We start from the raw sequence: 18,371 nt of genomic DNA, 5'->3' as shown, positions 1-18,371 counted from the left end.
TTTACTATTTTCTTCCTCTACACTTTGTTATTTGTCTTCTTTTTCTTTAATTTTTTGACTGCTTGGACTTTTATACCCTTTTATTTTCTAGTATATGAATTTATGCTCTAAGTTTCCCAGTTCTTTATCTACATTTTCAAATTTATTATCTTCATCTTTATTAAGTTCAAAATATTTTTCTTTTTTTGTTTGTTTTTTAATGCTTGTTTATTTTTGAGAGAGACAGAGGCAGAGTATGAGTGGGGGAGGGGCAGAGAGAGAGAGAGAGAAAGAGAGAGAATCTGAAGCAGGCTCTAAGCTCTGAGCTGTCAGCACAGAGCCTGACACAGGGCTCGGACTCATGAACCGTGAGATCATGACCTGAGCCGAAGTTGGATGCTTAACCGACTGAGCCACCCAGTCACCCCAAAATATTTTTCTAATTTATATTGTGATATATTCTTTGACCTGTGAATTACATAAAAGTATATTCCTTAATTTCTGAATACATGAGGATTTTTTTGTTACTGATTGCTAGCTTGGTTAAGTAGTTGTCAAAGAATATATTCTGTTTGATTTCAGTCCTTTGAAATATGTTGGTACTGCACAATGGATACTCAATTTTGGGAAATACTCCAGACTTTAAAAGAATATCTATTTTGTAATTAGTGGTTGCAGTATTATACATAGAGCCATTAGGCCAACTTTGTTTTTGTATTCTTCAAATATTTTATACCTTGACTAATATTTGTCTGTTTTGCCAGTTATTGAGAGGTATATTATAAAATTTCATACTGTGCTTCTGGATTCATCCATTTTCTCTTGTTTGCTTAGTAAACTTTGAGACTATGTGTATAGCACCTCATTGGTCTGGATAGGCATTATTAATGTGTGGATGGGTGGATAGACCCCATGCCTCTGTCGTCCAGGTGTGTGTGTGTGTGTGTGTGTGTGTGTGTGTGTGTGTGTGTGTGTGTTTTCCTCTTAACTTGGGGCAGCAATACTTTCCTATTGACCTTTGCAGGGATTCTGAGACTGTGAAAGGGAAAGTTGCAAGTTGGTTAGAAAATAGAGGGAACAGAGAAACAGAGGGAGGATCAGGAAGGCTTAGCTGTCAAAAGACTGCCAGGGAGGAAGAAAAGAAGATGTTATTTTGACAATGTTTTCAAATATTCCCAGTTGCCAAGAAAAAAATTATTACTTTTTTGGAGAGAGTTTTAAAGTCTTTTCCCTATCACTTCCTGCCATGCCTCCAAATGCTACCCATATACAGATGGGCCTTTTGTGTCCTTCAAATCCAATTCAAACCCAGTTTTCTGCTCTGCAAAGTCCAAATCCAACCAGATGCACATCATTTAGTTCCCTTTGACTAGAATACCTCCCCTTCCCCTATTGCCCACTTGGAGAAATTTTACTCATCCTGAAACACTCCACTGGCCACAAGTCCTAGATGCTTTAGCTCATCTAGTCAGGAAGGTTTAATTCTTCCTCCTCTGGGTGGCAAGAGCAGCCTGGTCACTACTTCCTGATAGCTATCATCATATTATTCACTTCCACACACATTCTCTCTCTCATCTGGAGATCCTTGTGGGCAGAGGACTATGTTCTAGTCAACTTTGTCACCCTGGCCCCTCACACAGATCTTGACACATAGCAGATGCTTAATAAACATTGAATTAAGAAATGAGTGAAGTGATTTCTGTACTTAGTAGATATGGTATATATTGGACAATTCAATCATTTTAACATTAGTTCACTCAGCAAACATTTATTAAGCTCATTCTCTGTACCATGCATCACAATTGATGCCAAGAGTACAACTGTGAATAAGTTAGTCATGGCATCTGTCCTCAAGTTGCTCAGGAAAACCATAAGAAGATAGGCAACTGTATATGGGGTAAAGCAAGGACTCTGGTAGGAAATATAGTTTCATGAATCCCACAGAAAGATCAGCTGGTGGTAAAAAAACAGTGGGATGGGCTTGTTCAGGGTAAGGTTTGTGAGATGCCTATGGCAAGGGGTTGTTGAGTTATAGCCTGTTAGGAAGGTAGCAGGCCCTAAAGGCACAGATCTTCTGAGGGAGGAACAGATTGTGACATCAACTGTACTCATTGCCCTGAATTTGTCTTAGTTCTGTCTCCACCCTTGTGAAGCCAGGACATTTTACAGTAGCTAGAAAAAAACCCAAGGCTGACTCAAGACATATAATAGCTTTCCCCATGGAATATTGATCACACAGTAAAACTATTTGACTTCTTCAAACCCTCATTATTTAAAATATTTCTCTCTTACTCTTGGTTCAGGGACTAGCCTTTGTCCAATCCTGCTTGCCATCCTTGAAGCTCAGTGCATTGGCTCCTTTTAATTTATTCTGAGGGGATTGCTGTCCATGACTGGTAAGAGCAATTCAGGATATCCATTGCTATGAGTTCTCAGAATTCATCTTCAGACCTTAAATGATGTGGTCAGCCAAACAATCTCCTGAGCTTGATAAGCAGTGATTGGCATTAGGACGCATGTTGAGTTGATGCTGCTCTTCATTCATTCTCTATACTTCTATTTGGGTACAAGAGCAAGGTAAAGAGAATCCTCATATACATTATATGACTCAATAATGACTCAATAATCAGTCATTATTGAGGGCTCTATGAGCCTTTGGCAAGTGTGGAAGAGAAGAAAGCTGTCATTCAATGAGCACCTGTTAGGGTTAAGTTCCTTCCATTCACTGTCTAAGACTTTGTAACAGACTTCACAAGGTGCACATTATCCCCATTTTAAAGATGAGGAAACCGAGGCTGAATGGGTACATTATTTGTACAAGGTAACACAGCCATAAGTGATAAAATGCAGTTTTAAACCTAGGTTTGACTATCTGTACAGTTCCAACTTCTCTTTTCTTCATGTGATTTGCAAGATGAAGCTCCCACACCTGTAACATTTATAATTAACTTAAGGAGATAAAATTCCTAAAAGTATGTTTAATTAAAAAAAAAGGTGACAGCAACTTAAAATAGATAAAAGCTACTTTTATTTACATGGAAATGTTCACAATATATTGCTAAGTGGGAAAAAGGAGGCTTGAGAATAGCAAGGTAGTCTTCAGTGGAGGCAGTGAGATGGATTGTGCCCACCACCCAGATCGAGATGGTATGAGGCTTCCTTGTGGTTCTTACTGATCAACCTCCCACAAGGGTTAATTATGCTAATGATTGCTATGATTATAAGTTAGTGTCATCTGTTCTATATACAAATAAAATCATTTAATATTTTTAATATTTTTTTAAATGTTTTATGTTTTTTTATGTTTTATGTTTAATGTTTAAATGCCCTCACCACATTTAGTCTGTGAGGTTTATCCATGTTGTGTATAGCAGAGGCTTTTATTTTTTATTAATTGTTTTTTACTTTTTTAATTTTACTTTTTAAATTTAAATCCAAGTTAGTTAACATATAGTGTAATAATGATTTCAGGAATAGAATTTAATGATTCATCACTTACATATAACATCCAGTGCTCATCTCAACAAGTGCTCTCCTTAATATCCATTGTCCATTTATCCCATCCCTCCACCCAACACTCTGCAGCAACCCTGTTTGTTTTCTGTATTTGAGAGTCTCTTATGGTTTGTCTCCCTCTCTGTTTCTCTTATTTTTGATACCCTTTCCCTATGTTTATCTGTTTTGTTTCTTAAGTTCCCCATATGAGTGAAATCATATATTTATCTTTCTCTGATTGATATATATATTCTTTGCATCCTCGCCAGCATCTGTTGTCTGCGTTGTTAATTTTAGCCATTCTGACAGGTGTGAAGTGGTATCCCATTGTGGTTTTGACTTGTATTTCCCTGATGTTGAGTGCTGTTGAGCATCTTTTCACTTGTCTGTTAGCCATCTAGATGTCTTCTTTGGAAAAGTGTCTATTCATGTCTTTTGCCCATTTCTTCACTGGATTATTTGTTTTTTGGGAGTTGAGTTTGATAAGTTCTTTATAGATTTTGGATACTAACCCTTTATCTTATATGTCATTTGCAAATATCTTCTCCCATTCTATCAGTTGCCTTTTAGTTTTGCTGATTGTTTCCTTCTCTGTGCAGATTTTTATCTTCATGAGGTCCTGGTAGTTCATTTTTGCTTTTGTTTTCTTTGCCTCCAGAGACATGTCAAGTAAGAAGTTAACAGAGGCTTTTAAAATTGCTGAGTACTATTCAATTAACTGACTATACCACCGGTTGATGGATATTTAGGTGGTTTCAGATTTGGTGCTATTGTGAATAAACCTACTACGAACATTATGTTACATGCCTTTGGCTGAACTATTTGCTCATCTATCTATCTATCTATCTATCTATCTACATTTATATAAATTTGTATTAACTAATTAATTACTATAAGGGTGGAATTGTTGCTTCATAAGTTGGATATATGTTTAGCTTTAGCAGATACTGCCAAAAGTTTACAAAATAGTTGTAATGATTTATATTGCTTCCAGCAATGTCTGAGAGTCTTTGTTTCTCTACCTTCTCCCTTTACTTAGTTTTTTTTTAAATAGTAACCATCTGGTGTCAGTACAGAGGTAGCTTAGTGGTTTTAATTTATATTTCCCTAATGTCTAATGAGGCTGAGTACCATTTTCATCTGCTTATTGGCCATTTGGATACTCTTTTTTGTGTGGGGAGTAGAGTTGGGGTGAGGGGTCCTACTATGCCTCAGGGGCTTGCATAGTTTGAACTTCTCACTGTCACCTGGAAGAGAGCCTGCAGGGTTTCTTATAGGCCTGTCCAGCTGTGGATCAATACGAGAAGAGGGAGGGATGGGGCTGTCCCCATGTTTGAAAGCTATCAGCAAATCAAACATCATTAATGGAATGACACTCTTTATTACAATGTCTCTAAAGTGTGTAATGGTGAGAAGATCATAAACCTTAATATTCACTGAAATAATCAATACTTACCTTGTTGCATGCACTTGGAACACTAGATAAATAAGTACAAAAACAAGATACTGGTGTTCTTCACTCTTTAGGTTAGTCCAGGGAATTAACCTTTAAGTGTGATTATGTTCTGCTTGGTTGTACTATGACTGTTTTATGAGTGAAAACTAGAGTTAGAATTCCAGAGAAAAATGCAATTATTTTTTCTTTGTTTTGTTTCTTAAATTCCACATATGAATGCAATCATATGGTATTTGTCTTTCTCTGATTGAAGTTATTTCACTTAGCATGATATCCTCTAGGTCCAGCCATGTTGTTGCAAATGGTGAGATTACATTCTTTTTTATGACTGAGTAATACTCCATTGGATATATATACCACATCTTTTTTATCTGTTCATCTGTGAACGGACACTTTGGTTGCTTGATATCTTGGCTAGTGTAAATAATACTGCAATAAACCTAGGGATGCATATATCTTTTCAAATTAGTGTTTTCATATTCTTTGGGTAAATAACCAGTAGTGGAATTACTAGGTCATGTCATAATTCTATTTTTAGTTTTTTGAGGAACCTCCATACTGTTTTCCACAGTGGCTGCACCAGTTTGCATTCCCACCAACAGTGCAAGAGGGTTCCTTTTGCTTTACATACTCACCAACACTTGTTCTCTTGTGTTTTTGATTTTAGTCATTCTGACATGTGTGAGGTAATATCTCATTGTGGTTATGATTTACATTACCCTGATGATAGGTGTTGTTGAGCATCTTTTCATCTGTCTGTTGCCATCTATATGTCTTCTTTGGAGAAATGTCCATTCATGTCTTCTGCCCATTTTTAAATTGGAGTGTGTGTGTGTGTGTGTGTGTGTGTGTGTGTGTGTGTGTTGAGTTGTATAAGTTCTTTATGCATTTTGGATATTAACCCCTTATCAGATATATCATTTGCAAATATTTTCTAAAGAAAAGAAAGAGACAAACGAAAAAACAGACTCTTAATTATAGGGAACAAACATGGTTACCAGAGGGGAAGTGGGTGAGGGGATAGGTGAAATAGGTGAAAGGAATTAAAAGTATACTTATCCTGATGAGCACTGAGTAATGAATAGAATTGTTGAGTCACTGTACTGTACACCTAAAACTAATATAACGCCTGTGTTAATTATGCTGGAATTTAAAAAAAATTTTAAATAAATATAATTATTAACACTGTTCATTTACTCATAACAGTAAACTAAGTATGGATCCTTGGCTACCTAATACTTATAAGCTTAAAGAATATGTCTTACATAGGGGTGCCTGGGTGGCTCAGTCGGTTGAGCGTCTGACTTCGGCTCAGGTCACGATCTCATAGTTTGTGAGTTCGAGCCCCGTGTTAGGCTCTGCACTGACAGCTTGGAGCCTGTTTCAGATTCTGTTTCTCCCTCTCTCTCTCTCTGCCCCATCCCCACTCATTCTCTGTCTCTCTCTGTCTTAAAAATAAATAAAACATTAAAAAATTTTAAAAAAAAGAATATGTCTTATGTAAATTATTTCCTCTCATTTCTCACAAAGACTATGGGATAGAAAGGGAAGGCATCATTTCATATTTGCTTTTATAATAAATGTAAATGGCTTGCCCATAGTTACTGCTTTCTGGAGCAGTAATTTTATTTTTATTTTAAAAAATTTTTAATGTTTATTTAATTTTGGGAGAGACAGAGTGAGAGTGAGTGGAGAGGGACAGAGAGAGAGGGAGACACAGAATCCAAAGCAGACTCCAAGCTCTGAGCTGTCAGCAAGAGCCTGATGCAGGGCTCGAACTCACAGACCATGAGATCATGACCTGAGCCAAAGTTGGACGCTTAACCAACTGACCCACCTAGGTGCGCTGCAATAAGTGTATTCTTAATCCCCTTTATCTGTTTTACCCATTCTCCACCCAACTCCCCTTTAACAAACCACCAGTTTCTTCTCTGTATTTAAGAGGGTTTTTTTTTAAGTTTATGTATTTATTTTGAGAAAAAGAGACGGAGGGAAAAAAAAAAGCGAGTGGAGAAGGGGCAAAGAAAGAAGGAGAGAGAGAATAGGAAGAGTCTGAGAATAGGCAGAGCCTGATGTGGGACTTGATCCCATGAACCATGAAATTAGGACCTGAGCCGAAATCAAGAGTTGGAGGCTTAACCAACTGAGCCACCCAGACACCCATAAGAGTCTGTTTTTGTGTCTCCTTTTTTCTTTGTTTTGTTTCTTAAATTCTACATATGAGTGAACTAATATGATATTTGTCTTTCTTAGTCTGACTTATTTCACTTAGCATAATACTGTCTAGGTTCATCCATGTTGTTGCAAATGGTGAGATTACATTCTTTTGTATGGCTGAGTAATATTCCATTGTTTGTATATACATCACATCTTATTTATCCCTTCATCTACAGATAGACACTTGGGTTGCTTCCATATCTTGGCTATCATAAATAATGCTGCAGGAAACATAGGATATATATATATATATATATATATATATATATATATATATATATATATCTTTTTGAATCAGTGTTTTGTTTTCTTTGGGAAGAACTTTCATTTGAAAGTCAACCAAATGTTTCAGACAGGTCCTCTGGAAAGCTAGTTAACATCTTTTGCAGCCATGAACTTACTCTTATGCTCCCATTTCTTGACAAAACCTCTTGAAATAGTGTGGCAGTCCTGGCTTTCAGGAGGTTGACAACACTTTGTAGAAATAGACACAATCTTTTCAGGATGGCTGGCAGAGTCACCAGGTGACACGGCTGCAGGTTGAGATGAGGAGCATGTTTCTTCACCAAAGCAACAAAGCCAGATGTGTCGCCAGGCATCACAGATGCTCTGTCTGAGCCCAGAGTGCCAAGATTTTTATTCCGCCTGAGTTTGGCAAAGAAATTATTCACCATGTTAAAGGCATTGACTGAAGATTCTAAAAGAACTTCACAAAGTAGCAATTCTGTCTTGATTATAAGAGCTTGTTGACAGGAGTTGACTTTGGCTGTGCAAGTAGAGGTGTCTCTTCATGTTGTTATATGCAAAAGGGACATATTCTGACATTAAATAAATGCCAGAACAAAATAGCATTTATGAAACAAAAGTAGATAGTGCATAATTTTTAACAAACACCGATTTCCATATTTTTATGTTGGAGTAATAACACATACATACATAATTATTTGGTATCTATCATATTACTATGGGATTTGGGGGGTGTAACATACCTTTTTTTGGCCTGACAACGCTTTTGTCCTGGGTTGGCTCTCTAAAAGCTTAGCCATCCTACCTGTATCACTCAACTTTTGCCACAATAATGCTTCGTAACAAAGCTCTCCAAAACTCAGTGACTTCTAACCATAAGCATTTATTCTCATGCCTGTGGGTTGAATGGGCTTGGCTCCAGGCAGTGAGTTGAGCTTAGTTCTATCCCACATGTCTTGCTTTCGGGCTCAGACTGGAGGCTAGTGGCTACCCAAGGCTTCTTCTTTACATGGTGAATCACCAGAACGAAAGCCATGTGATACTGCATAGTATATACAGTACCTCTGTTTGCTTACATTGTAGTGGTTGAAATGAGTCCATGGCCAAGCCTAACAACAGTGGAGGAAAAATACATGCTCAGCTTACAGCAGAAGGAAGGAGAATTAACATTTGCTGTAACCTAAGGGATCCCACCTCCATTAAAAGCTTTCTGTGGGCCCCACTCAATGACTTCCATTTATTTCTCATTGGCTATCCCTTTTTGCAAAGGAGGTCGTGAAACATAATTTTGGGGGGCTGAGTACACTGCTGCCCCCCTAAAATATAGGGTTTCCATGAATGAAAAGAAAAGAGAGAAGGTAAATTGGATGTTAGAATTCTCTGCTGCAAGAGAAGTTTCTCATTCATTCGTGAATTAAACAAATATTTTTCAAAGTTTAATATGAGACAGCCTTGTTTTATTTTTTATTTTTTATTTTTTTTAATGTTTATTTATTTTTGACACAGAGAGAGAGACAGAACATGAGCAGGGGAGGGGCAGAGAGAATGGGAGACACATGTCTGAAGCAGGCTTCAGGCTCTGAGCTGTCAGCACAGAGCCCAACGCAGGGCTCGATCCCACAGACCGGGTGAGATCATGACCTGAGCCAAAGTCAGACGCTCAACCGACTGAGCCACCCAGGCGCCCCAAGACAGGCCTTGTTTTGATGATGTAATTTATATGAACATGTTACATGGTTGCAGGAACCCAAGGAGGTGGACTGGACAGGGTTAAGGGTTCTGATTTGTCAGATGAGGAACTTTGAAGCCTGTGGGAGAGAAGTTGCTCTCCCGAGTACCTATGCTTTGTGAGCAGTAGATTCAGTATTGAACTCCAGTCTTCTGTCTTATTCTTTTACTTAGAAGCATTTGCTGAGTAACTACTTGCTGCTAGGCAAATGGAGGATGAAGACCCAGAATGGTCCCTTCCTCTAGGGAGTTCAGGGTCCATGAGAGACACTAACAAGATCATATTTGCAATAGAGTAATCTCAGGGAACCTGCTGTTCCATGTCTTCAGGATAGAGAAGATTCAGGGTGGAAGTGAATGGGTGAGAGGTGGAAGTATGTCAGGTTAGAAATAAGAGTGTATCGAGAAAAGGCTTTTAGATGGAGAAAACCACTTAAGAAGATTTAGAAATGTAAGTGCCCTAAAGAAGTAATTATGAGTCAAACCTTGAAGGACTTTGAAAGCCATGCTGAGGAATTTGCATTTAATCCTGAGAATTACAGGGGAATAGGCCAGTGGCAAGTCCACATTTCAGCTGGTGATGTGCAGGATAGATTGGAGGGAGTAAAAGCAGAGCCTGGGACACTAGTTCTGAGGTCTCTCCAGGAGTATTGTGAATGAGGCAAAAGTTTGAGCCAAAGAAATGGTAGTGAGAATGGATAGAAGGAGATTCCATAGTCATTTAGAATGGCCATTTGGGGGGGCACCTGGGTGGCACAAGGTGGTGAAGCCTCCGACTTCAGGTCAGGTCATGATCTCACAGCTTGTGAGTTCGAGCCCCACATCAGGCTCTGCTCTGACAGCTCAGAGCCTGGAGCCTTCTTCAGACATGTGTCTCGAGAGAGAGGGAGAGAGAGAGAGAAAAGAGAGAGAGAGAGGGAGTGCGAGAGCTCTCTCTCTCTGCCCCTCCCCCACTTGCACTCTAGCTCTCTCTTAAAAATAAATAAACGCTTAAAAAAATTTTATAAATAAAAAAAATAGAATGGCCATTTGGATGTGAGAACCAAGGAAGAAGAATTGCTTAGCTTAGCAGTTCTCAGCCCTGAGTGTGCTTTAGAATTTAAAAAATACAGATTCTCAAGCATTGGAAACTCTGATTTAGTAAGTCTGGAATGGAGCTAGACATGGAACCGTAGTAAAGAGTGTACCCCTTGGGCAGCTGCCTGGGTTACCAATTTATAAGGACCCTAAAACATCATTAAAGCAAACTGGAAATCTGACTCCTTAGAACTAGTGAGGGTAAAGATAGACTCACTCCTGATGAAGTAGGAAGGGCCCTCTAGTAGAAATAGTAAAAATATTCCCCGCTAGCACCAACCTGTCTCAGCTGAATGTTTCCTACTTGCAAGATCCACTGTGTAACCAGAGGCCCTACCAGCATCCTGGGAAGGGCCAACTGCCAGGCAGCTTACATTCTGAAAGAAAGTAATATATGGAGTGCTGCTTCTAGAAAGGAGGGGTGTATTGGTTATCTAAATTGAAAAACTCTTAACATAGCACTCAACAAGTTGTCTATCTCAGAAAAAAAAGTTACAAGATAAAACCCAAGGGGGATCAACATGTGTAGTCTTAAATACAGCAGCCAGGGAAGGCTTCACTGAGGAGGTTACATGAGCAAAGAGCTGAAGGAGATGAAGGAGCAAATACGGGGCATTTCGGTCAGAGGGAAGAGTAAGTGCAAAGATCATAAGGTGGCATAGGGCCTGGAGAATGCTAGAAACAATAATGAGGAGAGTGTCTCCTGGGGCATAGGCAGTGAGAGAGTGCAGGTGCTGATGATAGACAAGCAGAGTGTGGAAGGACTTGCCAGGCTCCTGTAGGACCTGGGATTTTTGTACTCCAAGGGAGATGTAAGTCTCTGGAGGTTTTGAGCAGAGGAGAGACAAAACCTGATTTACGGTTCTCTCAAGCAACTCTTCTCCAAAGTAATTTTATTCATGTGACCAGGATGGATTAAGTTATACTATAGCAACAATTTTTGAGTCTTAGTGGGTCTAATGGTTAAACACATAAGTTTATTTCTCACTCACTCTCATATCCAGCGAGGTCTTGTGGAGGCTCTGCTTGTCATAGCCACCCAGAGACCCAGGCTGACGGGGGCTCCACCTTGACATAAACTTTTCAGTCATTGCATAAGAGAAGGAACATGGCCAGTCATGCACTGGCTTTTATAGCTTCCAGCCAGAAGTGATGGCACTTCTACTTAATATCTCATTGGCCAAAGCTACCCTTTCATAGAGAGCGCTTCATGACTAAGAGCTCCATTGGTACATATGTATGGGTAGTGTGTGTGTGTGTGTGTGTGTGTGTGTGTGTGTGTGTGTGTGTGTGTTTGAGATTGAGCGGTGTGGAGTTTAAGGGAAGTCCTGTTTTCCTGGCAGAAAAGAATAGTTAGACCCAGAGTTATAAATCTCCACCTCCCACAAAACTAAGTTTGGTTCAGAACTTTAAAATGACCCCCCCCCTTTTTTTTTTTTTGCTGTCATCAAATCTTCAAAGCCCAGAAGGCTGAGTCTGATTTAAGTCTCAAGTTCAAGGTATGAGATGCTGTCTGTACTTCCAGCAGCTCTGCAGGAAAGCCCTGTCCCCAAGTGCAGTCCTTAGGTCTGGGAAGTCCCCCTCAGGTGGGGAAGGAGGTGGAAGGCTTACTTCTTTGCAGTTTCCATAGCTTCTCCTATTTACCTTTTCTTGCACTGAAATATTCACCTGTTGTCCTTTCCCATCAGGCTGGCCACTGGTTTTCAGAATGAGACGTGAGCAGCCCATTCATGTTATAGAAAGACCCCTTAAGGTGTGAAAAGAAACATTTAAATTTCTATTTCTCCTATATTAACCTTACCCTTTCAAAATTTTGTTGTTGTTTTTGTTGTCGTACATTTAATAATAGGTAGAAAACAAAGTGGTACACTTAAGTAACTTGTAGGTAGGTAATGCACATATTGGGGGATATATTCAAAAACTTATTGCTACTGAGATGAATAATATTAAAAGTTTGGAGCCTCCTAGGATAGATTATGAGTCCTTTGAGGCTAGAGACAGTATGTGCTAATTTTTGTTTCATGTACATACAGAAAGATGCACATATCTTAAGTTCTACAGCTTGATTTATTTTCATTTGTAATTGATACCAAAATTAGTAGCCAGATTGACAAACAAAAAACACTAGCAACACCACAAAAGCCCTCTTCATATCTCCTTCCCAGTCCTGACTTTCCCCTAGGTAACCAGTCACCTGACTTCTAACAGCAGATATCAACATTGCCTGTCTGTGTATTTCATGTAAATGAAAGCCTACGTAGGCCTGTTTTCCTGGCTGGCTTCTTTCCCTCCACAGAATGTTTGTGTGTGACTGTTGTTCACAAATTGCCCTTGCTATAAGGCACTCTGTTGTGTGAATACACCACAATCTACATATTGTTTCTACTATTAATGGATATTTGGGTTGTTTCTTGTTTGGGACCATTGCAAATAATGCTGCTGTGAACTTTCTTTTACATGGCTTTTGATGCACATGTGTAGGCATTTCTGTTGGGTAAAGGCCTAGGATTTGCTGGGTCACAGGGCTCATGTATATGCAGTGTAAGTAGATAGCCAGACAGTTTTCTGATGCAGTGGTACCTCTTACTTGTTCTTGACATTAACACCAATCACAGAGTGTGCGGCGAATAATGCATGGAGAGTGAGGAAGCAGGGGGGACAGGGAACAAAAACGTGCATGTCAGAGACTGTCAGCATGTAGACATGTTGGGTCACAGAATCACAGCCATGGGCATGGCCCTATGCAGGAGCACGTTATCACGGAAGTAAATGATCACATCTAAGGTACTATGGACCAGTGGTCTGAATTATAGCACTTCAGAGCTGGAGGTGCTTTTTCTAGGCAGGATTCTGTGAAGGGCCCCTGGAGTCACTGCAGATCCAGGTGTGTCCTCAGTTCAGCAGGGCCAGAACTCAGTTTTATCTGCTTACCCGGCTGTGGGTCTTCCTGGACTACTGACTGCTTCCATTCAGTCTGGGTTACAAAAGTGGCAGTTGTTCATTTACAAATGGAGTTCCTACATTCACCATCTGGGCGCTTCCTTAGCTGAGCAGAGTATCAGGTGAACAAAATGAGGCCGAACTTGGGAGTCTCCCTTCAGAATGCAGGATTTTGACTCTCTGTTCTTATGTTGACAGTTCACCTGGCTAGGGCAGGTCCTAGAACCGTTATGCCCAAGTGTGTCCCATGAATCCACAGAAAAAGAGTTTAGCATCCAGTAAATCTGGAAAAAACTGGGCACTTTCCTCCTTTCTCTGAAAATCTCAATGCATAGTAGTCTCATTAAAGGCTCTGACAAGTCCTACTGCCAAAAAGAGAGAGTCTGTTTAGCTGTGCTCAGTGTTCTCAAACTTGGCCAACAGAATCCCTCCCTCTTAAATTCTTTTGATACATAACAGATAAATTCTGAAGAATACCACAAAACCCTTTGAAAACATTAATTTAAAGGAATATGTCTGCTCCACTCCCTAGTGTAGTGTTTTTCATACGGTACTTATTAGTGGATACTATTGAAATTAACATAATTATTTGAGCCCACTGTTACAAATAATTAAAATGGAATAGAATAGAAAACATCAGAGGGCATCACATGTAATAATGTTTTATAAAACTTGGTTTTAATGACATTTATACATAAATGTGTGTAAAGAGTCACAGCCAAGAATCTACATCTTCTTTTTTTTTTAATGTTTATTTATTTTGAGAGAGAGAGAGAAAGAGAGCATATGGGGGAGGGGCAGAGAGAGAGGGAGCAAGAGAGAGTCCCAAGCAGGCTCTGTACTGACAGTGCAGAGCCTGACGCAGGGCTTGAACTCATGAACCATGAGGTCATGACCTGAGTTGAAACCGACTGAGCCACCCAGGCGCCCCTAGAATGTACATTGCAGTCAGAAAAGGAGACTCAAAAGACCACATTATTTCCTCAGCAGTCTGCATGAGACAGTCTGCCTCACTGTCCTCATCCAGGGCTCAGGTTCTTCTGTGCTCCCCTTACACCCTAATCCCCAGAACGCTGCAGTTTTTAGCACTGCATCCTGCCTCCTGTTCCTGGTTTATCAATTTCTTCCTCTTCCTCTCATGCTCTAAGGAATAGGCTTTTTGGTTTGCGAAAAACGACTTACTCGCTATCCGACTTCAGGAAAGTCACTTCAGCTCCCTAATCCTGTTTCCTCACTTGTAAAATGGTGATGATAAATTTTCTTTCTTAGGACTGTTTGTAACGATGAAATGAAATAATCTGTGGAAAGCATCCAGAACATAAAAAGGACTGAAGAAATCCTTTCCCTTCCATTAGTCTCCTGACCATCATACACAATTTAAGGAAACCCTCTGAATATTTGTCCTCCTTTAGAAGCACTGTCATCAGTGACAACCTCAAAGCATGGCAGGTGACTCCTGGGAAGCTGGTTTCAGACCATCTAGTGATGATTCTTGTTAGTTTCCATCTCAGAGGGTAATTTTTCCAGCTGGTTCCCAGATTCTGTCAGTGCTGCTGCTGACTCTTCCCTCTTAAGAATCCTGAGATCCAAATGTTGGACTACGTAGGGACAGAGGTCTCAAAGACATCCAGGCACCAGTTAGCGGTGACTCAGCTGTTAAATGTCACTCAGCTGTTAACAGAGGGACCGCCCCCCCCCCCCCCCCCATTCCAGGACTATGGACTCCAAGCCTAGCCTTCTCTCCAACAAGGAGCATACAGACCCTTAGGTCCTGCTTCGATTGTGGCCCAGGGGACACAAAGACTCTATGCATCCATAGCAGAGGGATCGGTATCAGCCGCTTACTTCCAGCGACTTATACACTGATTAGTTCTCAAGGGGGAAAATGTCCATTATGACAAACGTCCAAAGTGATAAAAGGATTTTCCTACCATATTTCCTTCCAAAACGCCCTTGGGGCTGAGCCCAAATAAGGTTTGGAGACTCCAGTGAAAAGACTTATCTTTCCTTGGCTTTGCAAGGAAGAGCATAGTTTTGGCGACCCTCGATGGGCCGGCCCCGTCCTCCCCTTTTCCCGCTCCTTCCCCCCTCCCTCCCACGACTGCCCGGGCTCGAGGAGCACCCTCACACCTCGGAGGAGGAATCGAGGCGACTTGCCAGACCCTGCTCCGCGCGCCTTGCCTCAGATCAGCGCGGGGCGGGCGGGACCCATTCCTTCCTTGCACCTGGGCCCCTGCTCGAGGCGGCTGTGGCTGCCAGAGCCCGGGTCAGGGCTTTTATTGTGAAAGGAGCTCCTCCTCCCTAGCTTTCGGGGAAGTGGGGAGGCTGGGCCGGGACGCACAGCAGGGACTTCGCAAACTCTGCAAACGCCCCTAGTTGAACGCGGAGGCTCCCGGCTGTGGAATGGCTCCTGCAGAACCTCAGATCCTCAGATGACACGCAGACTCCGCGTGCATTCTCCCGGAGCTCCTCTAACAACCCCACCTGCAGAGCATCCCCGAGCGCGCTGCGCACCCAGGAGTCGCTGCTGGGAAGCTGCGGACGTCCCGTCCGGGAAAGCCGCGTCTAGGGAAGCCTGGAGAGTCACGGAGCAAGTGGCGACCCCGGGGCGGTGGGATGAGCCGGAGAGCCAGCTGAGAGCTCCCAGAAGCGGGTCCAGCCACTGCGGGGGCCATGGTAGGAATCTCAAGAGGGGACCCTCGGGTGGGCGGATGGAGGGCACCCAGGCAGGTTGCCGCGGACAGTGCGCACAGCTCTGGGTGCGTGGAGCCTGCGTGGCCTCCCGGAGCTGGAATTGTTCCGGAAGGTGGCTTGGGAGCTGCAATGGCTCTTATTTCTGCACCTAGGAGGAAGCGAAGGGGGCGAAGGGCGGGGGGGCGGCAGTGAGGGGGGCATCGAGAAGCTGGGCAATTAGCTTTGCTGCTTCCCTAGGCGGGATGCCCGTAATAAGGGAGCTTTCATTATGGACCCGTACACCCTGGCTGAACCTTAATCCACACAGAAATAGATTGGGCCTGGTAAGGGTCCAGTTCCTGGCGCCATCTCCTGGACCGCAGGGCAGGTGTGGGAGTGCTGGTTGGTCTGGGATGTTATTCAGGAAGTTCAAGAACTTGTGAACTGTTGCCTTTCCACTGATAAAACTTACAGACACCAACAGGCGGAAAAGATAGACCCTTTGAGCGTGAGACCCAGGCTACTTGTGCAGCCTTAGGAAAGGGGCTTCCCTCAGGACCGGCTGCTGCTTAGCTCTGCTTCCAGGTAGAAGCGACCTGCAGCCCCCACCCAACCTGCCTAGGGGGGAGGGTATCAGACATCAGAATGAGTTTGAACTTTGAAGGAACCCACAGGGCTCTTCTGTCTGCTATGACTCACTCCCTCTTCCCCGCTCGTAAGCACACAGAGGTCAGATTAGAGCTCACTGGAGATACTTCTCAGGGAGCTTAGCTGTGGGCCTGGTGTTTAGAAGGGCGCCTAGAGATTCTTCTGTAGGATGGAGGGACTCTGAGGGAACAGCCCCCTGGATGCAAAGGTGTCCTGGAGTTGTGGGGACCAGAGACCAAGAGCTGGTCAATAGGAGGCTACACTCTCTCCAATGCTCATAGGTTTCTTTCTCAAGCTGCTAAAGAGAGAGAAATAATGGAATCTTAAGGTTGAAAGGGGGGAGTTGGGGCACCTGGGTGGCTCAGTTGGTTAAGCATCTGACTCTTGATTTCAGCTCAGGTCATGATCTCATGGTTCGTAAGTTCGAATCCCACCATTGGGGTCTGCACTGACAGTGTGGAGCCCGCTTGGGATTCTCTCTCTCTCCCTCTCTCTCTCCTCCTCCCCAGCTCACGTGTGTGCACTCTCTATCTCTCAAAATAAATAAACTTAAAGAAAACAAGAAAAGGGGGTGTAATCAGAGGTACAGGATGTGAAACTGAAAAGTATGGAGATTTTTTTACTGCAAAATTCCACGTTCAGGGGCAAAACTATTGCCAGAAGAGGGTAGGGGCCAAAGCCATCAACTCAGAGGGTTGTTACAGGTCTGCAGGAGTCTCTTGATTTTAAAGGTGTGTATGACAGCATTCAGGCTGCTTGCGATGGAGGTGAGGTGAGCAGAGAGAGAAAGTACCTGCTGTCTGCTCTAGCAGCCTAAAGATGCATCAATGTTTGCTCCACTGCCCGTGTGGGCTTCCTATCCTTGTGAGCCTATAGTCTCCTGGCTTCTCATCCTTAGTTAGAAAGAGGACTTGAGTCCGAATTTCATTTGAGTCAGGGTCCACCTGCCAGAGAGAGGGGGTGGCCTGATAAGCAACCTCTGGCAGCAAAATGGCCTTGGAGATCTGAAGGTTTCTTTTGCTTCAACCTCTGAATGAAGGGTCCTGTGGTCCAGAGGCTGGGGGCCCAAGGTACAGCCCGTCACTGACCAGAACAAGCACTGGAGGAGGTGGGGGGCTGATCCTTTGGGAACTTCAGTTTCTTCTTCTGTAAAATGAGAGATTGAAGTAGATGTCCTCTGAAGTTCCATTTAGCTTCAAAAGTAGATGGTACGTGAATCATTTTGAGGTTGGATCCCAATCTGATGTTGACTCCTCAGCATGTACAATTATGATGGTGCTAGGAAGAAGTGGTTCTCAGCCCTGGCTCAGTCTGCTCCCCAGACCAAATCCAGACCAGAACCAGACCAAGGGATTTGTTTTTAAGGCTGCCCAGGTGACCCTAGTGTGCAGCCAAGACTGAAAAGCACAGGGCTAGAAGGCTGAGGGAATAGGAACTGCACTTCCCCAGTTATCCCTGAATCTGTAGAGCTGCCATCCCTTGAGATAGTCCTAAAATAGAAGGTGTCAGTGAACTTCATCTGCAAATGATACATCTAATATGTCCCTCTTGCAGGATCGTTCCACAGAGAAACCTCTCGTAATTCATTAAAACCGAGATGTGAACTTCCCCAACGTGTTTGAATATGGTAGCCTTTATCCAGTAATTCCTTAACACTGTCATATTGCTGATCCAAGGCACGTCAAACGAGAAACTCTGGGTTAGAAATATAAAGCTGAAAGTCTGGTGTCCTTAGATGTCTTTTTGCCAAAGTGAACACTGAGCTGCAGGACCTGTGAGGGTATTTTTTGATCATCCTGAAGGGGTGTGGGTCTAAGATTGGGAGACACTTGCTATCTTTCCTTACAATGATGGCAGATGACTTGGTGTGTGCCACGACTCAGAACTCGGATGAAAAATATTGATAGAAGAA

General features: G+C 42.3%; 1 protein-coding gene across 11 annotated transcripts in view; it reads left to right on the top strand.

Annotated features, from left to right (window-relative positions):
- The window catches only part of GASK1A (golgi associated kinase 1A), a 118,861-nt gene that overhangs the window by 15,887 nt on the left and 84,603 nt on the right, over nt 1-18,371 (top strand). For 10 of the 11 annotated variants that reach the window (XR_003414460.2, XR_008298063.1, XR_008298060.1 and 7 more), the window contains exon 1: nt 15,665-15,814. The exons of the other annotated variant lie outside the window; for it this stretch is intronic. Coding sequence is in view for 1 of the 10 variants with exons in the window: in XM_015062819.3 (XP_014918305.1) it covers nt 15,812-15,814 (3 nt within the window). In the remaining 9 variants the exon portion in view is untranslated. Of the gene's footprint in view, nt 1-15,664; nt 15,815-18,371 lie in introns of those variants that run through there. 11 annotated transcript variants of the gene reach the window in all.

Source organism: Acinonyx jubatus, chromosome C2 (genome assembly GCF_027475565.1).
Source record: "Acinonyx jubatus isolate Ajub_Pintada_27869175 chromosome C2, VMU_Ajub_asm_v1.0, whole genome shotgun sequence".
NCBI lineage: Eukaryota > Metazoa > Chordata > Mammalia > Carnivora > Felidae > Acinonyx > Acinonyx jubatus.
The sequence above is the reverse complement of the archived record's forward strand: the minus strand, read 5'-3'. Positions and strand labels throughout refer to the sequence as shown.